The sequence below is a fragment of the Fulvia fulva genome, chromosome 3 (assembly GCF_020509005.1).
Source record: "Fulvia fulva chromosome 3, complete sequence".
NCBI classification, from domain to species: domain Eukaryota; kingdom Fungi; phylum Ascomycota; class Dothideomycetes; order Mycosphaerellales; family Mycosphaerellaceae; genus Fulvia; species Fulvia fulva.
Genome location: NC_063014.1, coordinates 1,774,259 through 1,802,057, shown reverse-complemented (window position 1 = coordinate 1,802,057; position 27,799 = coordinate 1,774,259). Strand labels below are relative to the sequence as shown.

Genomic DNA, 27,799 nt, shown 5'->3' with positions numbered 1-27,799 from the left:
CCGCGAGCGTCACGAAGAAGCCGGGTCAACGCTTCGCTATCTGCACGCACACCGGTCTGAGGAGCTCATCACACGGGAATGGAGCGAAATGCAAGCTCAGGTCCGCCTTGAGAAGCAGCACAAGACCAAGTCGAATTTCTTGCGCCTGTTCAGCAGAAATACATACGCCGCACACTGCTCGGCACACTCATCGTCAATATGTGCAAGCTGAGCGGATCGAACATCATCCAGAACTACCAGAACCTGATGTACGCCAACCTCGGATACGAAGGGAAACAAGCGCTTTTGATCACCACGATTTACGGCTTCATGGCTCTGGTCGGACAAATCTTCTCCATCTTCAGCATCGCCGACCGATGGCCACGTCGACGCACGGTCATCCCCGGCTGGCTCACTCTTGCTAGCTGTCTGATCATCCTCGCAGTCATATCAGCACTGTACGGCCAAGATGGTAGCGGAAACAGAGCTGGTCAGCTTGCTGGCATCGCGTTCATCTTCTTGTTCGCCTTGTCGTACAGTGTCTTCTTCAATTCAGCTGTCTGGGTCATCGTGGCTGAGATCTTTCCGCTGGAGCTACGAGCTATTGGCGTCGGATGGTCGACTTTCTCGCAATACCTGACTGCGATCTGGTTGATCTATGGTGCGAGTTATGCTTTCGAAATCATCACTTGGAGATTCTATGTGAGTCATGCAGTCTGCGATGTCTGTCCCGGGCTCTGTACTGACCCACTCCGCAGTTCGTCTTCACTGGCACAAACATTTTCTCGGCGGTCGTATACTTCTTTTGGTTTCCGGAGACGAACCAGTTGACGCTCGAGCAGATTGCTTCTGCCTTTGGTGATCCCATTGCGCAGCCCGTTGCGAAAGATCTTGGCAAGTCGCTTGACGATGACAGCGCTGAGCACGTTGAGACCGTCCCACAACAGGAGAAAGTGTAAGACCGCATGTCAGCCACGGTCGAATCTGGGACGCACGACTTCTCCAGTCGGAGAGATATGGCATATCTTGGAAGAGGATTGGCTTTGGCGCTGGGTATTTTCGGTGGGAAATAATGAGATGCTCTCGCTTGACAACAATGCCCACGAATACTGATCATCTTCAACTTCTCATCATAAACCCCCAAAGCTACGCCCTAGGCGCTCTGCAGGGTGTCAGAGGAGACATGCACACATGTGAAGACCTCGCTAGCCGGAGAACTGGGTATCGTTCGCCAATGGACGAGCTGGCCACGCGGTCCCGACAAGAGATGCTCAAAGCGGTAGAGTGACCCCCGAATGCTGCAGTGTCACAGCTATCACATGTCTCAGCATCCCTGACACCACACATGGACAGCATCAGGACCCGACCCAGCTTCAAGCTTCGTGGGGTCCCCAGCACTTCAACATTGCGGAACCTAGAGCATCTCCTCAGCTTTACTCAACCAGGCGGAAGAAAGTCGCGGATAAATGCGGATAAACAATCGTTCTCCGCAGCGATGTCGCCACCCCAACGACTTTGTCTTTGATATACAGGAAGATGTCTTGCGAACATGGCCCACGATCTGGACACACGTGCCAAGATGTCGACTGTCACGACTACTATTGCGCAGCCTGCGAATGCTCAGCCATTCTCACTCAAGCTGAAGCACCACGACGCTTCGTACTTGCCCACAAGCAGATTCAACACGATTGGTGGACTACTCAAGTCTAATGCTGCCGAGACGGGACAGACGCCCCTAATTTGCTACCCCAAGGAGGGTGCAGCAGACTTTGAGTTGCATACTGGGCAAGATCTTGATCGGTTCACAGATGCTGCTGTGCAGTTCTATCTTGCCAACGGCCTCGAGCCGGCAGTAAGTCATACACTGAAAAACACGTTGGAATGACCACTGATGTTTCCAGGATCCTGCAGCAGAGAAAGCTCCTGTAGTAGCATTACTAGCGCCAACCACTTTCGCTTTCGTGGTTTCCATCTTCGCGTTGAATCGTCTGGGTTGGACTGCATTATTCCTATCTACGCGGCTCACAGCACCTGCATACGCAAAACTTCTCGACAAAGCCGATTGTTACAGACTGATCGTCCCGGACTCGCGCAGAACTGTGGTCGATGATATCTGCAAAGACAGGCCTGGGTGCACCTCAGTTCCGATCCTGCAGAACAAAGACTTCCGGGACGTACCTCGCGCACCTCAGTTTCGGCGTCAGAATGTTGACCCAGTCAAAGAAGCAAAGAAGCTTGCCTGGATCTTACATTCGTCGGGCTCTACAGGATTTCCAAAGCCAATCTTCATTTCGAATACGGCATGTCTGGCCAACTTCAGAAAGAGCTTCGGCCTGAGGGCTTTCTGTATCTCCCCCTTATTCCATTCGCATGGCCTCATGGAGCTGGGGCGAGCATTTTACACACGAGCACCTATGTACCTAGGGAACCATTCTCTGCCCGTCACTGCGCAGAATCTTATCGATGCAGTAGCAGTCGCGAAGCCGCAGCAGATCTCAGCTGTGCCTTATGTGATTCAGCTCCTCGCAGAGAAAGAAGACGGCGTTCGAGCACTTGCAGCTGTGAAGTTGGTCCTGTTTGCAGGCAGCAGTTGTCCAGACGAGCTTGGTGATCGTCTCGTGGCAAAGGGTGTCAACTTGGTCGCGAATTACGGCAGCACTGAGATCGGACAGATCATGACATCTTTCCGGCTCCAGGAGACACCGAGTGGCAGTACATGCGATTGCTTCGGCCAGCATCGGACTTCACGTTGATGGATGAGATAGCACCTGGCGTCTTCGAGTGTGTTGGTCTGGATGGCCTGCAGTCAAAAGGAACTACCAACTCGAAGCCACCATACAGTGCGAGCAACCCTGCCAACAGTTTCCGCACTGCCGATTTGTTCACTCGACACCCTAATCCAAAGAAGTCGAACTACTACAAGTATCTTTCTCGTCTGGATGACAGAATCACACTTGTCAATGGCGAGAAGGTGCTACCGATTCCGATTGAAGGTCGGATAAGACAAGACGATTATGTTCGAGAGGCGGTCATCTTTGGCTTTCAGCGCACTGTGCCAGGTGCGCTCATCTTTCGGTCGAACGAGAAAGCACTCGACCTGTCGGATGAGGAGTTCCTCGAAGCAGTGTGGCCATCGGTGGAAGCGGCCAACGTGCAAGCCGAGAGCTTTGCCAGAGTTCCCAAGGACATGGTCGTGATCAAGGGCGCGGATGTGACATACTCACGGACTGGCAAGGGCACTTTCATTCGTGCTCAGGTATATAAGCAATTTTCTGACGACATCAGCAAGGCTTACAGATTGTTCGAGTCTGGGACTGCGGATCAGCCTGGCAAGATTCGATTGGACGTACAAGGTTTGGAAGGGTGGCTCATGTCCACGTTCTCGAAGGAGCTAGACATACAGCTTCCTAGCGTCGACGCAGACATCTTCTCCGCTGGCGTCGATAGTCTACAAACCACGAGACTTTGGCGAGCGATCAAGCATGATCTCGACCTTGGACCGGCTGGGCAGACTCTAAGCCAGAACATCGTCTTCGAAAAGGGTACCATTAAGCAGCTTGCAAAGCATTTGTACCAGCTTCGAACAGGAGAGGGCGCTATTTCGGACGCAGAAGACGAGATTGCCGTCATGCAGGAGATGATCGAGCGATACTCCAGCTTTGCAAAGCACTTTCCAACAAGAGGAAGCCAGCCAACCAACCAAGTCGTACTCGTCACCGGTGCCACTGGCAATCTGGGAGCATTCATTGTTGCAGAGTTGGCGAAGCAAAAGAATGTCGCCGAAGTATGGGCCTTGGTCCGAGCACCAGGTCCAGCAGCAGCAGGGGCGCGTCTCATCAAGTCGCTGGCAACGAGAGCAATCCAGCTCACTGATGAAGAGGACTCAAAGATACACGCAGTGCCATCTGATCTCAGCCAGCCTAATTCTGGGCTCCGAGCACATGACTTAGAGCACCTATTGAGCACTCTCACAAGTGTGATTCACTCGGCATGGGCCGTAAACTTCAACCTTGGAGTACGGAGCTTTGAGGCTCAACACATTCGCGGAACCTACAATCTCATCAACCTATGTCTCCGTGGAAGACTTCCGCAACCAGCAAGCTTTTACTTCTGCAGTAGTGTCAGCGCTGCAAGTGGCACACCAAAGCTGGCCACAATCTGCGAGACGGCTGTTGAGGATCTCAACCATGCCCAGCGCATGGGCTATGGACGTAGCAAGCTTGTTACTGAACACATCACACGCAACGCGATGCGTAAGACCGGCATGCACTCCCGAGTACTGAGAATCGGGCAGCTGAGTGGCGATACTGGCAGTGCAGACTGGAATGAGACAGAAGCTATAGCACTAATGGTGCGAAGTGCGCTCACCACTGGATGTCTCCCAGAGCTCGATGAACGCCCAAGCTGGCTCCCAGTCGATCTTTGCGCAAGAGCAATAGTCGAGCTTGTTCTCCCCTCGAGCAGCTTTGACGAGTCACGAGTCATATCGCATGCAGATCCAGAGCTTGTCTATCACCTCGTCAACCCAAAGACATTCGACTTCCGAACGCAATTGCTACCTGCGCTCAAACGTAGCAAACTTCCGCCGTTCGAGATTATTAGTCCTGCTGAATGGCTCGAGCGACTTGCCAAGAGCGATGCAGATGTTGAGAGGAACCCAAGCCGCAAGCTCTTTGATTTCTGGCAAGGCAAATATGGCAAGGCTCCGATAGCATCCGCATCCCGGACTGACAACGAGCCTTCCGAACTGACGTCTGAGACCATCCGAACGGTACATGATGCGCAATCTCTAGGCGCTGTTGGCAACCCAGTTGAGGAGGGCCTCATTGAACGATATGTCGAAGTCTGGCTGAAGAAATGGCAGTCATGTAGCTAATCACGGAGCACGACCTTACGAGTCTACGTATAGAGCATAAGATTGCGACATAACTCAAGTCATCTAGGATCTCCAAGCGGTACTCACAGAGATGAATCGCACTGGACCTGTCATGGAGGCTGATGGAGTACCAAAATGTTCTGTCGACTGCCGCATGAAGGCCACGTGGCAGCCTCTAACGTGACACCCTGTGATTCGAGCATTCATCTTTCTGCAGTCCACATCACAAGTCTGAGCATGGATATGCGACGACTGTAAGCGTCGCAGACGTTGTTCAAGTTTCAGAGCCATGTGCATGGGCCACATCGAGTTCAGCTGTGTTACAGGGGCGAAGTTTAAAACAACGTCTTGGAACCTTTTCCTATGTAAAGACATCAACTTTGTCGCTGTTATCCGCGCTGTGCGTCGATTACAATGCAGCGATCGCTACATAAGAGTGAACTCGAGCTTGCTGGCAGCAAATCGAGAGATCTGTTGGAGATCACTACCAGATGTTCGAACGCAACAGCGCCAAGTCAGCTTACCAGGATCTTGGAGGGCAATCGCAAGGTCAACCACATACCAAGGGCCAAGCTCGTGATGAGATACACGTCAAGCTTTTGATGCACCTTCAACTTACCGGCAGAACGTGATGCTTTCCAACGGTGTATGCCCAGCTGTCTGCGCCCGGGTGAGTACCAGGAATCCGTGAGACTCTCACACAGTGGTCATGGACACCGTGAGTATGCTCAGAGCATGTGCATCACACCTTTGTCAGCCGGCCATGGCGATATACGAGCGTCGGAAAGAGCGACTCTGACAGCAAGACTCTCACTCACTGAAGCCACCTGAACGATCCTTCGACTGGCCTTTCTTTTTCATCCCGTCACTCTTTCGTAACAATGAAGACATGCACACTCTTTTCTGTCATTGCGCTTGCTTCGGCAGTTGCTGCACTTCCTCAGCAGGCCCCAAGACCTCCATCCTATGCTCAGACAGATGAGGACACCAATGGCAACATTGAGAACTCGCCTCAGAGACAGCAGAGGCCACAGCCTTACCAAAAGCAACACAATGGCGCTCCAAATTTCTCAGGAGACCCCAAGCAGAATGAGAACGAAGTAGATGCCGTATCTGGCAACAGGGGCTCCAACAACCGCCCTCGTCCACAGAGCTACGGCTCGACTAACAACGTCAACGTCGACTCAAATGGGCGCCCATCTCAGCAAGACGAAGAGGATGAGATCTCTCCTCAGCAAAATCGCCGGCCTCAAGACAGTACCAATAACATGCGGCCACAGAAGGGCAACAACCGCCAGCGACTAGGTCCTGCCAACAACGGCATTATGCCAGAGGAGGATGACCAAGAGAGTGAAGATGAGGATCAGCCTGAAGACGAAGAGGACCCGCAGCAACCCGAGGATGAGGAAGATCAAGACGAAGAGGACGACGAGGAGCAGCCTGAAGATGAGAACGAGAACCATTTCTCTCCCCAGCAAAACTCCAACAACCGCCAACGCCCAGGTCAATCCACCTCCAACAACGGCATCCGCCCCGGCGGCATCGGTGCCCATTCCGGCAACTACCCTCAATCCCGCCCAGGCCCCATTGGCGGGATCGGCCCAGGCGGCATTGGGTCTCCCCAAAGCAACAACAACTTCGGCCCAGCTTCCAACCCAAGCCAGATCGGCGGTCAATGCGTCTCCCGGCAAGAAGTCAACCAGTTCGTCCGTCGCTTCATCGGAGTCCTCAACCGCCAGGGCTCTGACATTGGTGATGCTCAAGCTACTGCCGAGCAAATCATTGCTGAGGATTACATTGGGATCTCGTCCTCGATCAATACTCTTGAGGGTGAGGGCGACAATGGTGATACTGATTCGATTGCGGCGGAGAGTAAGCAGGAGTGGATTGACGGGATGTTTAACGCACCGCCCTTCAGGGGGATTCAAACGCTCAAGGTATGCTCATGAGCATGATCATCGTGAGTTTGTTTCGAGGATGCTAACATGATTGCAACAGGTCCTCGTCTTCTGCGACCAAGTCGTCTGGTACTGGAACTTCGCTTCCGTTGGCAGCGGTCAGTTCCCAGTCAAGGGCTTCAACCTCTTCACTCTCCGCCGTGGCGGTGCTCAGGGCTCCTTTCAGAGTCAAAGCCAGTTCAGCGCCGGCGGCAGTGGTAGTGGCAGCATCGGTGCTGGCAGCTCTCAACTGCAAGGCGGCGCCTCAGTCCAAGGCTCCGGCTCCGGCTCAAGTTCCAGCCATATCCGCCCGTCAGGTCTCTCTGGCCCAGGTCCAGCCTCCGGCGTGCCAACCGGCAACACAATCCAAGCCATCAAGCTCGAGACAGAATTCGACTCCCTCGCAAACGCCCTCGACACCGGGTTCCAATGCACTGATCGTGATGGAAACGACTTCCAGACCTCTGGTGGTCAGGGTGGTCCAATGGGCGGCATGGCCAACTTCCAGAACAACCGTCCTCAAGATCAGGATCAGAGCCAAGACGAAGACGACGAAGACCAGCTCCAACCAGAAGATGAGGACTCTGAGGATTCAGACCTCTTCCAGCAAAAGGATGTGGGTACAGACCGATTCGGCGACATACCACCACAATCCTCCCGTCAAGGTACCAACAACGTCCAATTTCTTCAAGGCGGCGGTGGCGCTCGCCTCTCGACCTCTCAGCGCCAAGGCTCCGGCTCTGGCTCTGGCAATGGCCGCAACTTCAACGCCGGCACAGACTCCAACGATTTCGACCAAGCTCTCGGTGCAGGTATTAACAACCAGTTTGACACCGCCAGTCGTGGTCAGTTCGGACCTGGAGGCGGAGGTCGTCTCAACGCCAATCTCAATGCCAACAGTCTTGCTGGCGAGGCCAATGGGGGGACTCTTGACGAGGCTAGAGTCCAGGCCCAAGGACGAGTTGGCGGAGGAGGAGGAGGTTCCACCGGTGGTGGCGATTTCTAGATGATGCTTGACCGAGAACATGTGACAGGACGTGATGTGCTGGAGCACGTTCGGAAGTGGATTCCAGAAAGCATTCACTGGTCGTCGACCTCTTAGACCGAGTAAGAAAAGAAGGAGGTGTAGACTAGCAAGACTGTCATTCCTTTTACACGGTGTTGGGAGATGGAACATACACACATATGCATGGACATGCGACGCTCGTTTACATTCCGGCCTTTGGAAAGCCATCCGTTTTCAATGTATGCGTGTTTGCAGGGGAAGAAGCAGAAGTGACGATGAAGGACAACGTCAAGATACCCCCGGGACACAAATCTCTTTCTATTGTGACAGTCGGAAACAGTAGTCCATCCTTCTGAGCCAAGAAGAGACATGTCGTCCGCATGGCACGGCTGAAGGCGAAGTATGGGAGGCTCAGTGGCTAAGCCTCGATTAGGGGCCGTTGAAGATGTTTTTAGACAACGCCACAAGCGCGTCGACCGGCAGGCGAGATTGCTATTGGACGCGCGGCTGCCGATGGCTCGCGTGACGATGAACAATGTGCTGGTTGTATCGTGGTGGCACCGTGGCCAGAAGACGCGTGGTGGATATGGCGAAAGTTGTTGTAGAGGCTGTGGACCATGCGAGAAGAAAGAGAGATCAGTCCAGCATATCGCTGTGAGCACGGTGGTCACGGTAACACTGCCAGGTACCCGCCGATGCGCTGTCAGCAATGCGCCTGTTCTGGTCCGGAAGGGCGTACAAAAGTATTGATGGTCTGAAATCATGCCTGTTTGTCGTCGAGACCAGATCTCAGCCGTCTCGAATGCTCCACTGTCGTACCATTCAGCATGATCAGGCATGCTGCAGCGATCCTAGGAGGTAGCTGTTCTTCGTGCTGAAGACGAGGGACAGACTACACTTCTGGTGATACCTTTCACTTCCCATGCGGACTTGTCTCCGCTCCATTCTTGGCTCTCCCGAAGCAACACCGCATCTCCAACACCTCCTCCAACACCACCCACACCCTCCACGCATCTCCACCGCCACAATGATAACGAAATACCTCACCGGCGTCACCACGACCTTCTCACCCTTCAACGCGCGCTCCGGCAAAACCGCCCGCAACTTCCTCGCCCTACTCCCACCCAATGCCCGCTCAACCATGGCCATCGACGTCAAAATGTTGCCGAAAGCACAGGCTGCTACGCCGGTGTTTTTGGGGTTGAAGTTTAGTAAGTTGTCTCAAGACGCAGGAGGCACAGGGAGGGATCAACGAGGCTAATTCTCGATTGCAGAAGATGGAAAGGAAATGAATCTAGACTTGGAGAAGCTGAAGATCAAGGATATACAGGAAGAGGTTGATAGACACTCGAGAATGTTGAGACGGATAGAGGATCTGAGTGGAAATTAAGCTTAAGACACGTTCGTGGGTTCAGCATGCACGAGAAGGGTGTGAGATCAGGCCGAAGCATAGAACACAGGAGAAGGAGGTGATGTGTGGACAAGAGACCAAGATGTGCACAAAGGTTATCAGGGGAAGGGAACGGCGTGGGAAGGCGGGAGAAAGCAACGCATAGGAGCAACCTCTTCGCTCTCTGGACGATGTATGCCTGCCACGAGGAATGAGCGCAAGATCCGAGATGCGCGTGATGATGAAGGTCAAGAGCTGGGCAGTGGGAGCAGAAGAGACGGGACGGGCATGGGAATGGTCGAAATGTACGCCGGCCATGACAGCCGCCATACAGCATACAATATGTCCAGCGAAGCGAGCATACACAACGGCATCCGCCAAACCTCTCGAAGGCCAACGATATATCGACACCGCACATCATAACTCATCATCGTCAGCGTCATCATCAACCTCCTTGATCTCATCCTCAGTCTCCGGATTCATCAGCTCGCCAAGCTCGCCACTCTCAGCAATAACATCGCGAACCTCCGCTTCCCATTCGTGAGTCAAAAACAAGTCTTCCTTGATCAACATCTCCGCAAGATGTGGGACCAGCACACACTGCACAAAGCCCGACACGCCACCTTGTGCGCCGGATGCCATGACGATATCGTCGTTGATCGCTTGCTCGCGAATATCATCGGAGAGGTTATCGATGATGTGGTCGACCCTGGAGATGTCAGTACAGGGGTAGGCAGGCGGTGAAGGAAAGGGATAGACGAACATTGCTTTCTGGCCTCTCGGACCATAGTAGCCAACCAATGTACCAGCTTTCACATTCTTGTCCATCACCATCTGTCCGATGTTCTTCGATCTTCGACCTGGGGCAAGCTGCCGTTGCAGCGCTTTCCGATGCACAGACTCTTGCTCGTCTCTCAAGATCTGCCGTAAGAAATCATCGTGCTTCCCCATTCTTCGCGGGAGGCCTCTCCAGTCAATCGTTTGCGGGTAACCTCGTTCTTTCCACAGAGCTTCTGCTTTGGACTTTTTGTGATGTGTGCAAAACCTTCTTTGCCATTTGAAGTCGAGCTCCTTACCAGATTTGTGATGCGTGTCGAGAAACTCTTCATACAGAAGCTTCTCCACGTCTTGCTCGCAGTGCTCACACTTGTGGGTAGACACATAGGGTTTGGGTGGTGGGAGGAACTGTTTCCCCTCTTCAATCGTAGAGATGGCCTTCTCGTCCAGATCGCTGAGCGACTCGAGCTCATCCAGGTCTGATCTTTCGGCGCCTGCTGTTGCGAATCGTACGGGGCTGTCTGCAGAACTACTCGTGAAGAGTTCGGAGGCGTTCCTTTGTGGTAGCTTGAAGGCAACAGCTGGGGAAATCTCTCCTGGTGACGACACCCCGGTGGCAGTTTTGAATCTGGACTTCTCCTTTTCCTTCAGCTTCTTCTTCGCTTCGTCGGACTTGAGCCGTTGTTCCCTTTTCTGACCCGCTGATCCAAAGACCTTGACGGACTTCACACCAGGTCTCGAGCCTCCTGCTGTTGCGTGTATATTGGTCGCTGGCATCACTTTCCGCTTCTTAGACTTAGGCTGCGAGCTTGCCAGCCAGTCAGGCTCATTGTCGAACTCATCGTCTGAGGCATTGCCCTTCTTTTCCTGTTCCTTGCCCAGTGCTCCTGGCATCCTGAACTTCGTCAATTCGCCATCTTTCACAGCTTCAATGCTGGTAACTGTAGGCTTCTTGAAGTCCGCGAGTACCTTGAAAGTCGGCAGATCGTCATCGCTCTCAGGCTCGGCGTCCGACCCATTCTCCATTGCCTGCGCCTGAGAACTACTCCCGCTTGCTGTAGTTGCTGGTGAAGGATACACCTTTTCGACCTTGTCTATTCGTTGCACCTTCGGCTTTTGACACAATGCCTCCAGTTCGGGTTCGTGATTCTCGTCCGAAGCATGCTCTTTCCCAGCTACCTTCCTAAGCAGGGCAGGAGCATGTCTGGTAAGACCCTGACGCCGTGTGGCCATAGTCGTCTCGAAGGTGAATCGTACGGTCGCCTGACCAGGCAGCGGGCCAGGTCGTGTATTGGAGCTGGTCGTGTGGCCGGACGTTCACGGGGCAAGCACGTGGTGACGACTTCGGCAAGCTAACGAGAGAGTGGTGAGTAGTCCAGCCAGTAGTCTCATCTCGGAAGTCATTCGCTAATTGTTAGCAAAACACATCCATCACATGAGTTCGAGTGAGTGTATGTATACTCGAATGGCAAGCTCACCTCGAGTCTCGAGAAGTGGTGACAGGAACTCGACGCGCCTAGCGCCGACCTTATCCGGCCACGCGACTCCGCGATATCACGCGACCAGAACCGAAAGACTCAACCACTCCCTCCCTTCACAATCGAGCGATAGACGATGCATTGAAATGGTCGACGAGCATGTAAAACATATGAAACTTCATTTCTCAGCTAGACAAGCTAGTCCTCTTCCTCCCTCTCCCTGCCCTGCCTCATGGGCATACCAGCTTCGTAGTTTTACAGCAATTACCTGCGTGAGCAGCATCATAGTCTAAAAGTTGTTGTTGTTGTTGTTGTTGTTGTTGTTGTTGTTGTTGTTGCCATCCCTGATCCCATGGCTGATTCATGTCTCCCCCAAGCATGTACATCTAGCCATCGCATGCTCCGGCCCAAACTTCTCATCGCATGTCTTTGGAAAAATACCTGTTCAACTCCGGATTCGCCTTAGAACGCCAATCGGGCTCACTCTAGGTCGGAACGCAAGCCCATGTCACTTTCATCGTCGTCGCTTTGCGTGGACACCTGTCCCTGCGCGCTAGCGTTGGTGCCTCCAGAACCGCGGCGGATTGCGTGTGCGTCACCTTTCGCCTTGGCCTTTGCTGCAGCACTTGAGCATTCCGCAGCAGTTTCCTTCAATAACTGTCAGCACCTTGCCCCGGGTACGCAAAGTCGTTGGTGCCATCAGCTTCCAGTCCAAGGGCGTTGTGGTTGGCATTGTCGTAAGATGGCGAAGTGACCGAGTTGCCAGCGCCACCGGCAGCGGCGGGCTTCTGGTCGCCTCGAGCGACGAGGTTCTTGGGGTGAGGGTTAGTATATATATGAGATAAGATATATGGGGACAGTGCAATATGTGTTGCGAGTTTCAGAACATACCTCTCGGTACCTTGCCAAGTAGATCTTCAGCGCTTCGCCGTAGTTCTCAAAGCCGAGAGAAGTCATGGCGAAGAGGATGTCCTCGCCATTGACGGTCTTGCGCTTCTCCTGCTGGCACTTCTCGGAAGCTGTCTCAGATCTTAGCGCTTGCGGAAACACTAATAGCCGCCGCTCGATGGCGCTAGGAAGAAGTACGTACCCTCGCTCGTGATGAAGCTGATGAACTCGCTAACACACTCCTGCATGCACTCTTTGGCCTCCTTTGCTATTTTGGCATTCTCGGGCAGTGCAGTCTTCATGATTCGCGCGACTGGAGCAAAGTTATGTATGTTAGCATCCTGATCGAAGTTTCTGCGATTCGGGTTCTTTGCGCGCTGCTGTGACTGTGGCGGCGACGACGATTGCGGGGATGAAGATGGCATGCTGGCCTTGATTTGGTCGTCCAGTCGGCAGCGGCGAGACGGATGCTGCAGATCGTTGGCGGGCGAAGAGTGCTCTGATTCGATGGCCGTGCAGACAACGTTATATGTGGGCGAGAAGCGACGCCAGTAACCAGCAGCATCCGTCGCGGTGCAGGTGTCAAAGGACAGCAGCGCACAAATTGGACGGTACACAAGGATTCCAGCGCGCAGGGTCGTGAGACGCAAGGTGCTACAAGACGCAACGCAACAACGACGGGGACAGCATCGACTCACCATTTGCTATGGGCAGCCATCGGTCCTGCTCCTTGACCTCGAAATCATAACCGACGTCCTCTGGTCGACTCATGCCTTCTTCGTTCTGTTCGTCCGTCGGCTGGTTCTCATTGTCGTTGGGCGATCCAGTGGCCGCCGGTTCGGCTTCGACCTCATGTTCTGGGGAGGCCGACATTTTATGAGCGCTGGACGTGCCTTACCGCTTCGGTACGTGTGAGCTGTCAATGATTCGCTGGCCACCACGTCAACGTCGACCCCTGGTGCTGCAGTACCACCGACTAGCGTGTACGGTGTGCAGATGGAATCGCGTTGCCGGGCACCGGCACGTAAAGGCACCACGAAAGAATCGGTCGTAGTGTGCTGCAGTGGAGTCGGTGTGTTTGACGACTAGGGCCGAGGGTGGGCGGTCTTGTCGCCACGCAAAAGGGTATTAGATTTGTAGCTAGCTCCCTCCCCGACTTGCTTGGTGACGGGACAGTCGACCACTGCACCAAACCCGTCCTGCGCTACGGAGCCTGGGGCGCGGCGGTGAAGAAAGCGCGTGCAGGTGTTGAGTTATTGCAGCGCGGGCACCTTCCGACGATCCTCTGCGGCGGAGGGGCAGACGATGGCGCGTTCGCCTGTTGGTGAATGAGCTTATGCCTGTGGACGGGCCTGGACCTGGCTGCTTGCTGCTGGCGGTATACTGCAGGCCGACTCCTCTACTATGCGATCTGTCGATGGATGCTGGTGGCGGGCACGCGCTGGTGTGGCGGAAAGCGCGCGGGTCTTGGCGCCGGAGAGGGCAAAGCTTCCAGCTGCGATCGTTCGGCGCAACACAAGCAACAGTCGCAGCAGCAGCAAGTCCGATGCAGCTACTCAGCAAACGTCCAACGAGCCACGATTGACGTTGTCGTTTCGTTGTCGTTGACGTTGACGCCCAATGACAGCACTGCAACACCCACACGATGGCGCAATGCGCGCGTGCTCTGGACCCGGATCGGATGCGGTGGGCTTAGGGGGTATTATCTGCTCTGCTGGCCTGCGCTGCGGCGGGCCTTCGTCAGACGCGTTCGTTGCTGCGGCACCCCAAACTATCGCGACTCCGCACAAGGGAAGCTGGCAGCCGTGCTTGGCCTATGAGAAAAATCGGGGTGAATGGAGAATGTGATGATTGGGCCTTCCACCGTCAGGAAAGTGGTGCTGCATTCTTTAATGGCCAGCAAGGCGCGAGCCGCCAATCCCTCGCGCTTGCCCTGTCAATGTGACCAATGAGAGGGAAAAGCACTTCAATGTTCTTCCGCTCTTCTAGTCTACAGGCCCGAGACGTCATCTTCGAGATGAACTCTTCACACTTTCACCCTTCACTCGACGTGTGTTTCGTCTGAGGATTGTGATAAATGCGTCCGCATCGCAGGGAATATGCGACTTGTTCTCTGCAGTCTGAAGGCTGTCGTGCCTCGAATGAGCAGGGCAATGCCGGGACACAATTCATCCCGCGCTGCGATTGAGAGAGCTGCAGGAGCGCCCAACCCAACGCCCGTGGTCATTGATGGAGTCATGATCTGGAAGACTTTGTGCGCTGTTCCCTCCCCCACAGGCTACGCATCCTTTCAATTCTAGCGTGCAGACGATGCGCTGTCAAGTAAAAGAGGCACACAGTGGTGGTAACGCCATTCTATCGTGTTCAGCTCACAGTTGTAGCTCTCTTGCGCCAGGATTTGACATGCATTACAGTACAGTCATTGTGAAAGCCCTGTCAATTTGCGACCTGACGTCCAGCTAACCAGTCGTTGAGAGGCTGTTCCTGACAGCTTCTGGAATCCAATCATCACGCTGGCCTCGCTTTGGGCCTCAAGTATTGGGCCTGCGCAAGGCGGACCACTGTAGGCTAACGCAACGGGCCAGCACATCTTGCATGGGCTACATGCTTACTTCTCCCGCTGCAGTGGTTCTCCCACCTTTAGCGATGTGCGCTGAGGGTGTGTTGCGCAAGATGACATTTCAGTGGATTCATGGGAGCTGTCATTGCGCAGCAGACGGGACAGCGCATGGGGTGTGTCAATCAAAAAGGCATGCCGTAGCTATCGGGTGACACTCATCTCGATGTCGTGTGACGCTGAGATGTGAACTGCTCTCGACCAATCAATGTGGACCGCACCTGTTGATCATGATGTGCTGATTTGGATGTTGTTGAGGCACGATGTAGGTACATGTCAATGACATTGCTAAACACGTGATGTGAGCGTAACGGAAGTTCTGAAGCGATGGAATTCGATTGTAATCTCTTTCTTCTCGGAAAGTATGGTTTGACATCCTTACTTCGAGACTGCAGCGGATCTGGCTGCCACACTTCAGACCTGGACATAAGCATCGCTATCGCACATGCGCCTGAATGAAAGTATGCAAGACCGGAATGCCACCTCCATGGTCGACGGCGGGCTTGCGCTTAAGCCTCTTCATGGCATGGCAGAGGATTTCTCGCGGCGGCAATATCCAACCCAAATACCTTCGAGTTGTCCTTGCGTGATCTTCGACGGCGGTGCTGGCAGCGCGGTCTGTTCATCGGAAATACCGTCGCGGGACAATCGATGAGTCAGGGCGAAGAATCATGTGGTCACAAGAGCGTAGGCTTTCCAGACCGCTTGTGCAACACATATTGATTGTCCGATAATGTATTCTCCGGGCCGAAAGTATCTCGGTACTGTCATTGTGAATGCTGGTCTGACTTTTCCGATCAAAGGATGTCATCGCGCTGTGGGTTGTAACGAGGTCAGAGCTACTGCTGAACCACTTGGATATTGTTCTTCTTCTGCATGCTTGTCAGTATGCTGTGCATGATCTTCCCCGGGTCGTGTGACTCGCCTTCCACTTCTCCATCTCGGTCTGCTTATTCTGATATTGCTTGACGAGATCCTCCAGGACCTTCTTCAAGCCACCCGCATTCGTCTGCAAAGTCGGCAAGATATCGCTGACCGTCCTTTCAGTAAGAACGCCATTGATCATCCGGAAGCATTTGCGATCACCAGGAAGAGGCGTGAGTGTCTCTAAGACAAGTCTGTGCTCTCGTCAGCCTCTTTTTCGTTTATGCATATGCAAAGCATGAACCGGAGTCATGGGTCAATGTCGCATGGCCTGGAAGTTTGGTCATGGAAGAGCGCTTCTGCAGGTACTACATATGGGCTAGAAGGGCAATGCACGGTCGGTATGTTGTTGCAGACTCCAAGTACACCTTGGGGAACTCGGCACTGTGCGTCCCGCCTCATTGAGATAGTGGCGGTGAACGAAGGTTCAGTTGGCCAATCAAGAAGGATGATATCGCTTCAAGCAAGATGAAGTAGTCCGATTGGCGGTGAGCCACCGCTACATTGGTGTGCGTGGCCAGTATTCATGTCGAGATTGTTGGATTCGATGTACTCACTTGTGCTCCTCGGCTTCCTGTTCGACGTCGCCGATTTTCTGCGCGACTGCTTGGAGCGTTTCCTTGTAGTTGGAGTATTGGACTTGCAGCTCTGGTCTTTGTCAGTATGGACAATGACACCGCGCCAGATTAAGTATACCTTGCTGTTTCTTCGCTGAGATGGCTTGTTGCGACATTGTCGGATGTCGTTGAAGAGGTCGACACGCAAGGCAAGAAGTGGTGGCTGCGAGCACGTGCGGAAGTTTCCGCTGAGTAAGCGTTCTGGAATCGATGGATGCTTCATCGACTTCACGATCGTGGCAATGACCTTGACAATACATCCATAGCACTTCATCGTTCCGTAGTAAGCCATCATGCATCCTCACTTGCATCGCGAAGATCAGACTGGTAAGCTCTATTATACGGGTCGCAACCCCTGTCACTGACGATATCTAGGCTGTGAAGCGGTCATGATCGCCCTCGAAGAGTGCCACGCGAAAGGCTTCATGTGGAAGGCTATAGGGATGTGCAGTGACAAGAAGCAGGAGATGAATATGTGCTTGCGGAGAGCTAGGCTCGAGCGGACTGCGGCCAACAGGGAAGAGGCCAAGAAGAAGAGAGAGCACATGAAGAAGGTCTGGGCAGAGATCGATGAGAACTCATGAAGGGACGAAAGTATACACGAAGAACGAGGAAGAAGTACACATCACTCCACTCGCCAAGGCGCAATCGAAAAATTGTCGTTGCAGAGATGCAAGATTCGAGGCCCATAAGAACAGGAGAAGCATCATATCGTGGTACATGTTGCGTCCTGCATGGCCGCTCCGCTGCGCCAAAACAATGCTGCACGACGCGCAGTGTATGCGTGTCTGGCTGGCGGCATGATTGACAGAGCTCACCAGACTGCAAGCATCACAATGGGCCGCTCGGGGATGTGCGGGCTCACGGGGGAGGGCCAATGTTGTATGTAAAGGACATGTCAGTCGTGCGATCTAGGAGCCGGCCATCTTGCTGCCAGCTGGGAGACATTGCTGAGCGCATAGACTTGATCGCAGCGATCGAGGTCGAGAGCATTGATGCCGCATAACAAACGGTGGAGACCCACTTAACGCAACTTCCCGATCTAGATCGGTAGAAGCTCATAGCAACTTCCGTACAAGCATCTGCACCTTCCGCTGCAAACGCTGCTCGTGACCACCAGCACGCGATGGACTACGACTATGGATCCTGTCGAGATGTATCACACTGATCGAGAACAATACTACCGAGACTTAGACAAGCTCATCGACTCCGCCTCAATATTCGCGGCGGCAGCAGCAACATCAGATCAAACAAGCACTGCGTCCAGCCCTTCCAGCCCAGCACCGAGTGCCACCACCATGGACACCTCACCTACTCCTATCCTCGACCCTCGCCTGCGCAAGCGGACAGCACCAACCTCACCCACTCCTTCCAAGCGGGTCAAGATCAGCGACTCATCTGAGAGCGTACGTCGTGCCAGCGCCGCCAGTGATGGTGTGCATCCGGCACGATTTGAGCTTCTCTCTAACCATGAACGAGGTGACAAGGACTCCTTCCAGCCTTGGAACTCCCTGAGACCTTTCGACGATCGTACTGGGGCAAACAGCATCGAGGTACGCATGAAGTCGACTCCAGGTAGGCCATCTTCGCGGTCCTCGGATGTTTCCCGCGCCGCATACTCCATGGCTGAGCTCACAGGAACTCCACGCGAGCCATCTTCACAACTTTCAGTGAAGTCTGGCGCCAGATCCTACGCACATCAGGCCAATCGCTTGCATAGCGGCCGGGACAATCAAAACAGAAGCTCTCTACAAAATGCCGTACGCCGGCAGTGGGACCCAAGCAAGGATGATCTTGTGTACGAAGACCTGGTGGCACGACGGCGGAACGAGCGCCTCGCCAACGTGGATCGCTACATTCCACAGATCGGTGACAGCGTTGATGCAGGGCGTGGCTCTGAGCGCACGCCACGCGCCGCCGTCAATGTCCCATCGGGCTCTCCTCAGCACGCCAAGCCATTCCCTTTTACCAGGCTGCCGGGACGGGTCCAGGATCGAATCTTATCTTTGCTGCTTGTCAAGGACAGCCCCATCACGATCGACTTCACCTGGCTTCGGCCCTTTGTACACGGGCATTGCCGTATCCCTGTCGCCACCGAAACACTGCCAGCTAGCGGAGGGTCTTACACGGTGCCAGTGGAATGGACAAAGCTGTTGGAAGATGTCAGACTCATGAAGTCCGACTGCAGCAAGTTCAAAGACGCCCTGGAGGTTCGTGGCAACAAGACTCGTAAGCTTCGTGGGCCGGGCAGAGGGCTTACTACGGGGCTGCTTCGAGTGTCTCGCGAGGTCCATAGACGTGCAGTCACGGTGTTCTACTGCGAGGTAGGTGGACCCGATACTTCGAAGTTGTCCTCTTGCTGACTTGGCCAGAACACCTTCGCCTTCCCATGGCCCACAGCTGCCTGGATGCAGCTGGAATCTTTCCTCGCCACCGTCGGACCTACCAATGTCCGACGCATCCGCAGCATCTCCATCCACGTTCCTCTCTGGCATCGGGGCATCCACGACGACTACGTCGAGGGCGCGATCCTCGACTTGACGACCCCGGCGTCACGTCTCGGCGTCGTTCAGCCTTCCGATCGTGATAGACTACTCTCTGCCGTTCGATCGTGTGTACATGCTCTCACCAAAGGCGGGAGACTTGAGAGCCTATCCCTGGAACTGGAGCACGGGATCAATACAGATCGATGGACGGGAACATACAGCAACAACCGCCAATTAATTAGTGCCGCTGACGCCGAAGAACATGTCATGCGCAAACAAGAGGGCATCGAGCTGTTGCGCAAAGCTTGTCGTGTCTTGCCACAGCGCCCGACCCTCGCGCTGTATCACCCCTCGGCGACTAACAAGATTGCTCAATATCACATCTCTGAGTTTCGGTCACGTTTGGCTAGTGTGGTTCAAGAGGCGAATAAGTATGGATGGCAGGTCGATCAGCAGCTGAAAGGCAGTAGATGCTAGATTGATCTGCTGGGCTTGTGGCATTTACTGAGGTGTCGAGACAGACTGATACATCAGTGCAGATGCGCTGCCACGGCGCGCCCTTATCCCAATATAATGGAACGGGAACCAACTTCACAAAGATGTAGCGTTTCCGCAGCCTGGGGGCTTCCCTTTCGAGTCACATCCCGCGCAGCGCTCGACCGTACCACTGTGACGTTCCTCCCCCCCCCCCCCTCTCTTCTCGTTGAAAGTGAGCACTTCTTCTCCTTCCCGTGGCATCGAAAGACTGCACCCGCAGAGGAACGTAGCAATGGAAGCAAACTTTAAGCACTGATCTGCAGCTTTACAATGAAGATATAGCTTTCTGGACTCGGGCCAAGTGTGTCCTGATGGAAGGCAAGAGAAAGAAGGCTTTAACACATGGCAATGACACACGCTTCATCAGACACACTTTATCACGACGTACTAAGTCCTACATCTAACAAGGACGTGGTACACAGAGGATTTGGACATAAGGACTATGAGTGAAGAAGTCACAGCTGATCAGCCGGGTGACAGCACGCCACGGGAAGCTACGCCGGTAGAAGCAACTCCGGTGAACACGCCTTCGGTCGAAGCAACATTTTCGAGACCAACCACCAATCTCTTCGCCCCCGACGAGTTACCCAAATTGTTGGACTCGCTGCTCAATGCTGTGTCCCCTGGATATGTACGCAAGCCTCCCATAGACGTTTTGACGCGGCAGGTGCAACGACTTGACTATCGCTCGAAGATGAAAGAATTCTTCCACCCAGGGTCCACCATTGAGAAAGCCTTCTTCGACGATAGGCGTGATGCGGCACCTTGTGGTGTTACTCATTATGGACGCGATAATGATTGCTACGTACACCGACCTGGTGACCTGAAGATACGTTCTGGACTTGACCTCGAGGATGTCGACGACATATTTCAGCATTATCGTGAGAGTGACGACGACGACGAGCCGGATCTAATTGTCGTCGAAGATGTTGATCCTCGCTGGGTGGAGGTCCTAATTGATCGCTACCAGGTTCATCCAGCTTACATTACAGAGCATCTTTCGATTCGGTGCACCTCCAGCCACTGGGCTACCAATGGATGAGCGGTCGACCCGAGAAATGGAATAGCATGCCAGAGGAGTGGCACGTGCTCTGCGGTCGGATGCAATCATGGCGGAGCCATAGAAAGACGCAGGAGCTCTGCAAAGGGGATGACATACCTATATCAGTGTGTCGGCTGCAGGGTACAAATTGTGAGGGTTAGCCGCCATGTGCTAGTGGACTGAGCTGACTTCTTCCAGATCTAATGCTTACAGTTGGCTCAACGGAGGTGCCATACCCACAGGCAAGGAGTAACGCCAGCAGGCTGCGACGTTTCATGCATAAGAATGCTATCTGGCCAGTGAGCCTCCAGGATGGCGAGCCATCGCCCGTCAGCCTGCCGCTCTTGCTGTCCCGACACAAACCGGCGGGAGATTTGCCAGCCCATGGCGGCTCCGAGACGTAGAGGATCAGAGTATCCATTCGAGACTACGATGACACGTTGCTCGACAGTAAATTTCAGAGAAGGACTGTATCGACTAAATGGTTCCACGAAATGTTGACTTCTGAAGATCACCCGCACTTTTGGGACAGCCTGGTGTTCGCTGCGCTAGACGCCAATCTGCATACACTGCAGGAACAGGCCCGAGTTATGGCTTATGAAGAGGTCCTCCGACCTTCTGGATTACGCCGTGATATCCTAAGTCAATGGCACCTCGCGAGACAAGAAGCCGCCGCGATCAATGCTGACCTGACGGGTTTCATCAAACATTGGCCATCCATGAGACATCTGAGCCGGAAAGAAGATGGCGCAGGCTTCAAGAGGCAAGATATGACTCTAGATTGGTACATTGACGAGCTCGCAGACGAGATTGAGCCACTTGAGGAGTTCCTGTTCAACCTTGGGCCAGTCTTGGTCGGAACCATCACCCTCCAAGATTCTGCACGTTCAACCCAACTCGCGGAACAATCAAATGCGCTCGCCGCACAAGCAAATAAGTTTGCACAGTCAGCCAATGACTTAGCAGAACGAGGGATGTGGTTGACGTTGATTGCCGCTGTCTACTTGCCACTCACGCTCGTTACAGGCATCTTTGGCATGAACATCAAGGAGATCAACGATGGTAATCCGAGGTGGTGGGCTTGTGTTACGGCTTTTGTTTTGATCGGCTCGCCGTCTCTTGCTGCTGCTATCTGGATCTTTGTTAGAAATCGGAAGGCGAAAGGGAAGCGCAACAGGGAAGTTGAGAATCTGAAGGTTCGAAATGAGGCTGTAGCATGAAGGAGGAATTCTGTCAGCACTGTATTCGCACATGAAGAACGGCTCATCTGCACAGATTTGCGCTTCAACTGTCCAAGAGAAAGCGCGACACTGAGCTACTTAGCTGGACTCTGTGACGTGCGTCGTAGTCTCATAGGATCGAAGCGTCAACGCACAGAGGCGCCGCCCATAGAGTGAGGTTCGCTTGAGCAGAAGGTCGCGCACGTACTAACAACGACATGACGCATGTCTGGAGGCGCTCCACGGTCGTACAGCAGGTACTGCAGAGGTCGAAGTACGTGAGCGCATCGCGTCAGCTCAGCCCACCGCAAGACGAAGCGCAGACAGATGACCAGGTCATACGGCCGGGCCTTGTTAGTGGGACTCGGTGACTGTACCATCGAAGCGGTAGGGCGCTGACGGGTTGGCGAGCGACGTCAGAAGATCAATACTGCCATTAAGTGGCTCTTTAGGCATGGCTTCCATTGCACCGAGTGTGCCCATACCACGAGATGACCCAGCCCCCTCAGGCAGACGCCAACCATCGCAACCATGATTGTGGTCAGCCTCCAGCTGACACTTTTACACTTGCGCAGACTGCCCTCCGCCTGTCCTTCGCCACATTCTCTGATTCACCCGCATCATGATACGTGTCTTCACAGCCACCTTTCGACTGATCCCACTCTCTATCGCACCCTCTGGACTCGTGGTCGACGTTGCCTGCGCGGGACATTCTTATGATCTGGACCTCCTAGCTATGCTCGTCTTGCACGACGTCTGCGAGCACGTCACATTGTACGATACCTAGCTTCGCGACAGACATCAGCGACCTATGAAGTGGCTGCGGGCCACACTCGAGAACGCGATCGTCTAGTTCAAGTAGACGCTGGAGCTTCTGTGCCACTCGAAAACAGGGAGCGGACTGTAATGGCGCCGACTTCGTTCAAGCTGTGGTCGGGATGAGGTCCCAAGAATGTGAGGCGTTGCGCGCGAGATACGCACCGTGAATCAAATCCCGTATTGCCGGAAGCACGCTGTAGTGGCAGGCCAGGCGTCACCGGAGTGAGTATACGAAGCGCGTCAGGGCATTTGTACGAGGTTGGCGAGTTTGTAAATGGTCGCAGCGCGCTGAGACTCTGCGTGAGTGAAGTTGAGCAGGCCGTTCAATCTCACTTTGTAGCTGCCTCTCGCAGTGAGTATGTTGGAAGCGGTGAAGCGCCCACGGGTAGTCTATCTGGAGTACGAGATCAATTCGTCGATGGCATTGGACGAGCAAGAGAATTCGTTGGATAGATCCGAACTGTCGTAAAAAGCATAGTAAGCATTGCTTTTGTGGTACACGGACTCCCTTTACCCTCAGATCACCCCATCCCACCCACCTCTACGCCCGAGCCCCAGCCGCCATATTGATCGGCGTCCAACCCCCCTTCCACTCGCTCTTCCCCGCCACCTCACTCCCACCCGCACTAGGATACATCTGCGCGATCCTCGCAATATCCCCCTCGCTGATCTTCGGACTAGAATAATCCAACACGTTCCCCGTCCCTAGCCTGATCTCACTAGGAAGCAGCTCGAACTTGTTCGCACCGATCTCAGGTCCCTCCTGACCGATCAGGACCGCGTCGTTGGTCCAGGTGAAAGTAGGGCGTTGGACTGGGTATGTCTGTTAGGACCTGTAGAGCATGGTGGAGTCGAAGTCGAACTCTTGGGAGTGGCCTTGTTCCCCGATGTAGCCTTGGTTCGTGTCGGGCTAGGGGAGGGATCCTTGCGCGGTGAAGCCATAGCGTTGAGCGGTTTCGAGGTCTTCGCAGCTGTGGGAAGGGTTATTGCGTTTTTGAGGACGCGTTGTGTGAGGGGACAAGGTGTATGCTCGCTCGACGGTATTGCCTCTGTAGTGAACGTCACGATCTTTGCTGTCGATGGCTCGATTGACTTGTGGGACGAGGGCATCGAACTGCAGAGGCAAAAGAGACAAAGTGAGCACATCCGTTGTCGTAGTCATCTACGTACTTTTCCTGGAGTCTTGCGTACTCCTGTGCATCTGGTCGGTGGTGCTCGCCGATGCCAGCCAGTGACAAAAAAGCCGCCGAACCCCAATTACCTCGTGCTCGAGTACCATGACATAGCCAAGCTCGGGCGCTGGAGTACCGCCAGTACAATCACTTCTCCGCGCTCTACATTTGTACTCCTCTCCGTCGTGGGTTCTCCATTGCATGCTGACAGATCGAGTACACTTGTCCCTCCTCCAACGGCTCCTTGAAAGCGATACGCCCGACATCCTCCAGCACGTCCCAAGTCTCAGTATCATACTCTCCCAACATCTGCGGATGGCAGTCCCAGATATGTTCCCACAATCCCTGCTCTCCGTCGTACCATTCTAGACCATCATCAGCATTGCCTCTGTAGATTCTGCATGATATGCGGAACCACTCGTCATCTTCGTCTTGGATAACGTTTCCAGGTACGTCGGGATGTGAGATTTTGGGCTGTGCATCCGGGATTTGTGGCCGCTGGAATGGCTGTGGACCACACTTGACGAGAGGATCGGCTGGTTGAATGCCATTTTCGAGCTTCTGGACCTCCTCGCGGTCGAGTGTACGGACTATACAGGCGTCGAGTTCTCTGAAGTCGTGCTTGGGATACAGCCTTTCGTGTGCTATGCGGATATGGTCGAGTATGCCTCTGGCGCCTAGGAAGAAGTCTTTGCCATTTCGGGTGGAATTCGTCCCGCAATTGTGGCATTTGATCTCGTGAAAGTGGCCCTTCATGTAGATCACCGTAGGAAATTCGCCGCTCAGCGATTCACCTTCCCGCGTTTGTGGTGATATAACCGGGAGATTCAGACCCAAGTCCTCTTCCTCTTGTGCTGGCGAGCTACTTTCCCGCGTATTCTCATCCCATACTGATGTTCCAGGCGGGCTATGTCCACTCGAACTGCCATTATCAACCTCTTGTACGCTCTTTTCAGGCGGATCTTGAGCCTCGATGGGTGACTCTAGTGGCGGGACAGCTGGTGGCTGTGGAGGAAGCTCGGCGGAAGGGCGCTCTGGTTGAGATTCATCGTCATCCTTCTTGGATTAGTTCAGATTTTTGTAGTTAGGGATACCAGATATACGACTTACGAGGTCACTTAGGCCGTCTAGCTGTGGATCCGGGATGCTCTTCAATACTTCTTCTCTTCTAGTGGTCAAATCTGCCAGCTTCGCCTGATATTTCTGGTTCGCGATCCCTACTGTGATCCTATACTCTGCATTTTGGCGAGAACGCAGCGCCTGCAGAGTACGCCTCCCGTTATCGTGCCGACGCTTTACGCCACCGAGGAATGCACCTCGCTCTTTGAGAATCTTCGCCTTTTCGGCATCCAGGCGCGCGAGCTCGTCCTCCATGTTTGCTGGGGTGTCCAAAACAGCGCGTCAAAGTGCGTTTGATGTCCAGAGATCCCCCTCCAAACGGCGCTAGACCCGGCTCTTGAAAACATCCCGATTGGGACAAGCGGCGTCTCGAGAGCAGACTCCCGGGCTTGGATGCCCGCGGGAAGGCAGTCGTTCAAGCTGATGAGGCCGAGCTCCTCCGTGAAGCAGTAGCAAACCGAGAATGTGCTTGCGGAGTGTGCGAGCCAAGTCTGGCAGATCTCTGAAGCTTCGTCCCCCCAGCTTCTGGCAGCGGCCCATCTCCTGCTCAAGTGGACTCCGTCTTGAGAGTGTAGTGCGTCGAGAGGTGTGGTGGTATGCTCATCGACAGGACCAGAGGAGAAAAGCGCTAGCCATGTAAGGGACATTCTGGCGAGGCCCGTCACAGCTCCAGGTCGTGCTTGTAGCAAGTGAGATGGCCTTCATTGGGTGTCATCGTCGAGCGGTGGAACAGTGAGGCTGTAGGTGTCGACGGTAGGTGAGCTGTGGCTCGAAGATGTACAGCAATCAGAAACCTGTGTCGTTAGTGCCTCCTCGTGTCCCAACCCGTGCTGCACCTGAAGCGAGCCTCACACGAGTGAGAGGAGAGTGACTGTCATCACGAGCACGTGCTGTGCCCGAGTGAGCACATGGTGAAGTCCTCCCGATGCTGCTACGCTTCCATTCCACCCTATCTACGTTGCTCTCACGTGGGACACAAGCCCTATGCTGAGGGACGTTCCCTCGATGTCCGGTCATCATCGACGTCGTCGTGACTCGCAAGCCTTGACCAGTTCATTGAGATCGCATGTGGAAAGACTCTTTGCACTCCATGCCCGCTAGGACCCTATCAGGTGCATTGCTTCGATACACGAAGGATGCCGCTTGCAATGTTGTATCACACTCCACATAGTTCCTGCCAGAGAGCCCACCGAGGACTAGTTCTGAAACCAGCAATGGCGACACTCTCCAAACAAAAAGGTTGAACTTACGAACGTGGCAACGGTGAAGTCTATGCAAACATCTTCGAGCATATCCTGGCAGACGGATGTACGCAGAGAACACACATAGCAGCTGGTCGGCGGTGGGCCTTTGAACCCGAGTATCAGATTTCAGTGCCATGGCATGATTCCATAGCTACGTATAGGGAACACTGTAGTATGTTGGAGATAATCTCGTCTGCAGACACTACGTTAGTGGAAAAGTGCAAAAAGTTGGATGCTTTGGTGGTTCGAACTTGCGCATGACATGGCAAAAAAAGAAACTCAGTGAGGAACAGTAAACTTTGACTGAGACCGAATCGACCACTACATGCGCGTCACAGAGGAATCGAGCATTACGTGGGCGTCGAAGTCAGACTAGTTTAGCTTTCTGCGAGGGAGCTTTTGTGAGGAGCGTTGGAATTGACCAAACGCCCATCGGCTTTCGATGAAGTCCAAGTTCGCGTTGTAATACATGTACCTTCAATTAATTGGGCCGAGGTGCACCCGCCACGTGATTGCTGCAACGTGAATGTGGAGGGCTCATGTACCGTAGGCCAGTAATTGTTGGCGGTGGTCTCGAGTCGATTCCTGACGGCCTCATGAACAGTGACTGGATCTCGACTTGCAGCCTTGTAGTGGATGGTATGATTCCATGCGTAACTGAATCCATGTCCGGTGTCTCAAGGGCAGTCCAACGATGCGTCAGGCGTGCAGGTCGGCCTTGTGCTGTATCGAACAATGCACGATTTCCTCCTTTTTCTGTTTTGATCGACTTGTAGTCCGATGCTGCTGTCCACGTCTTCTCTGCGTGTGGCAGCGTTATGGTCTTCGAGGCTCGAGGGTGGTGCATAGCGACAGTGTGCTGAGCTGAGGCAAGCTTCAAGCCGTAGCTAACAGATCCAAGGGTCGGTCATGTTGTACGATTGCATTGGTCTGCTCTTGATGATTGTCAGTACTGTCGGAGGTCGAAGTTCATGTTCGGCAGAAGAAGGTGAAGTCTGCTCGCCTCCGCTTTCACACCTGCCGGTGCAATCTCGGCGAAAAGCTTCTCATGTCAAGCACTCCAAGCCTTCATTGAAGCGACATCTTGGTATGCTTGGCCATCAAGCAGGCAAAGACTTAAGGTCCGCCACGCATCTGAAGTCTTCTCGCGAACAACATGGAAGATGAGCAAGCTCCACCAACGTCACAACGTGGCCAGGCCGTCACGCGACAGCGCCCGCCGAACGACTCCGCATGTTCCCACGCTAGAAACACGGTGACATCGCTTTCGATGACCACACCCTTCACTGATTCACAATGCTGATTGCAGTACAGTATTCCGACAGCTTGCATAAGTAAGCCTCGTTGTATAGCATTGTCGACTTTCAGTACGGACCATCGCAGATGCCACAAGGAAGAAGAAGACACAGCAACAGCTCCTTCTGCTGGCCGTTGTCACACCGTGACCCAATGATCGACATCGAAACTCAATTGACACAACGCTAGCCGTCCTACCCACTGCCCTGCGTTCTGCACTTCTGCACTTTTTGTTCCTCTTTCTCCCTTCTGTTCCTCTTCTCTGCCAGCAAGAGCACCATCGTCAATCTTTGTCAGAAGCCTCATGGAGTACAACCCAGAAGTCTTCGGCCAACTCCTCAAAGACCTTCGATGATAAGCTCCAACGACACCTTG

At 53.9% G+C, this 27,799-nt stretch overlaps 13 protein-coding genes across 13 annotated transcripts; 8 read left to right on the top strand and 5 right to left on the bottom strand.

The window, feature by feature from the left end:
- Positions 1-198: 198 nt before the first annotated feature.
- CLAFUR5_08106 (Sugar transport protein 14) lies at positions 199-938 on the top strand (the record flags this gene model as incomplete). Its single annotated transcript, XM_047907254.1, has 2 exons — positions 199-681; positions 738-938. 2 exons carry the CDS (start codon positions 199-201, stop codon positions 936-938), a joined length of 684 nt encoding a protein of 227 aa, XP_047759343.1.
- A 590-nt stretch (positions 939-1,528) lies between these two features.
- On the top strand, positions 1,529-2,732 carry CLAFUR5_08105 (Adenylate-forming reductase stbB; the record flags this gene model as incomplete). Its single annotated transcript, XM_047907253.1, has 2 exons — positions 1,529-1,831; positions 1,881-2,732. 2 exons carry the CDS (start codon positions 1,529-1,531, stop codon positions 2,730-2,732), a joined length of 1,155 nt encoding a protein of 384 aa, XP_047759944.1.
- A 3,004-nt stretch (positions 2,733-5,736) lies between these two features.
- On the top strand, positions 5,737-7,798 carry CLAFUR5_08104 (uncharacterized protein; the record flags this gene model as incomplete). The annotated part of the gene is made up of 2 exons (XM_047907252.1): positions 5,737-6,792; positions 6,854-7,798. The coding sequence occupies 2 exons, from the start codon at positions 5,737-5,739 to the stop codon at positions 7,796-7,798; spliced, it is 2,001 nt and encodes a 666-aa protein (XP_047759945.1).
- Positions 7,799-8,720: 922 nt separating this feature from the next.
- CLAFUR5_08103 (uncharacterized protein) lies at positions 8,721-9,188 on the top strand (the record flags this gene model as incomplete). The annotated part of the gene is made up of 2 exons (XM_047907251.1): positions 8,721-9,009; positions 9,073-9,188. The coding sequence occupies 2 exons, from the start codon at positions 8,721-8,723 to the stop codon at positions 9,186-9,188; spliced, it is 405 nt and encodes a 134-aa protein (XP_047759939.1).
- A 417-nt stretch (positions 9,189-9,605) lies between these two features.
- Positions 9,606-11,198, bottom strand: CLAFUR5_08102 (uncharacterized protein; the record flags this gene model as incomplete). Its single annotated transcript, XM_047907250.1, has 2 exons — positions 9,606-9,897; positions 9,952-11,198. The coding sequence occupies 2 exons, from the start codon at positions 11,196-11,198 to the stop codon at positions 9,606-9,608; spliced, it is 1,539 nt and encodes a 512-aa protein (XP_047759940.1).
- Positions 11,199-12,093: 895 nt separating this feature from the next.
- On the bottom strand, positions 12,094-13,204 carry CLAFUR5_08101 (Nuclear transcription factor Y subunit beta; the record flags this gene model as incomplete). The annotated part of the gene is made up of 4 exons (XM_047907249.1): positions 12,094-12,255; positions 12,335-12,462; positions 12,534-12,644; positions 13,030-13,204. 4 exons carry the CDS (start codon positions 13,202-13,204, stop codon positions 12,094-12,096), a joined length of 576 nt encoding a protein of 191 aa, XP_047759941.1.
- A 2,583-nt stretch (positions 13,205-15,787) lies between these two features.
- Positions 15,788-16,605, bottom strand: CLAFUR5_08100 (putative prefoldin subunit 2; the record flags this gene model as incomplete). Its single annotated transcript, XM_047907248.1, has 4 exons — positions 15,788-15,820; positions 15,874-16,066; positions 16,430-16,520; positions 16,569-16,605. 4 exons carry the CDS (start codon positions 16,603-16,605, stop codon positions 15,788-15,790), a joined length of 354 nt encoding a protein of 117 aa, XP_047759942.1.
- A 177-nt stretch (positions 16,606-16,782) lies between these two features.
- CLAFUR5_08099 (uncharacterized protein) lies at positions 16,783-17,073 on the top strand (the record flags this gene model as incomplete). Its single annotated transcript, XM_047907247.1, has 2 exons — positions 16,783-16,816; positions 16,865-17,073. The coding sequence occupies 2 exons, from the start codon at positions 16,783-16,785 to the stop codon at positions 17,071-17,073; spliced, it is 243 nt and encodes an 80-aa protein (XP_047759777.1).
- A 555-nt stretch (positions 17,074-17,628) lies between these two features.
- On the top strand, positions 17,629-19,452 carry CLAFUR5_08098 (uncharacterized protein; the record flags this gene model as incomplete). The annotated part of the gene is made up of 2 exons (XM_047907246.1): positions 17,629-18,813; positions 18,862-19,452. The coding sequence occupies 2 exons, from the start codon at positions 17,629-17,631 to the stop codon at positions 19,450-19,452; spliced, it is 1,776 nt and encodes a 591-aa protein (XP_047759778.1).
- Positions 19,453-19,954: 502 nt separating this feature from the next.
- On the top strand, positions 19,955-20,554 carry CLAFUR5_08097 (uncharacterized protein; the record flags this gene model as incomplete). Its single annotated transcript, XM_047907245.1, has 1 exon — positions 19,955-20,554. One exon carries the CDS (start codon positions 19,955-19,957, stop codon positions 20,552-20,554), a length of 600 nt encoding a protein of 199 aa, XP_047759553.1.
- A 494-nt stretch (positions 20,555-21,048) lies between these two features.
- On the top strand, positions 21,049-21,774 carry CLAFUR5_08096 (uncharacterized protein; the record flags this gene model as incomplete). The annotated part of the gene is made up of 1 exon (XM_047907244.1): positions 21,049-21,774. One exon carries the CDS (start codon positions 21,049-21,051, stop codon positions 21,772-21,774), a length of 726 nt encoding a protein of 241 aa, XP_047759633.1.
- Positions 21,775-23,134: 1,360 nt separating this feature from the next.
- CLAFUR5_08095 (uncharacterized protein) lies at positions 23,135-23,535 on the bottom strand (the record flags this gene model as incomplete). The annotated part of the gene is made up of 2 exons (XM_047907243.1): positions 23,135-23,406; positions 23,457-23,535. 2 exons carry the CDS (start codon positions 23,533-23,535, stop codon positions 23,135-23,137), a joined length of 351 nt encoding a protein of 116 aa, XP_047759452.1.
- A 392-nt stretch (positions 23,536-23,927) lies between these two features.
- Positions 23,928-25,139, bottom strand: CLAFUR5_08094 (uncharacterized protein; the record flags this gene model as incomplete). The annotated part of the gene is made up of 2 exons (XM_047907242.1): positions 23,928-24,821; positions 24,876-25,139. 2 exons carry the CDS (start codon positions 25,137-25,139, stop codon positions 23,928-23,930), a joined length of 1,158 nt encoding a protein of 385 aa, XP_047759551.1.
- Between the last annotated feature and the right edge of the window lie 2,660 nt (positions 25,140-27,799).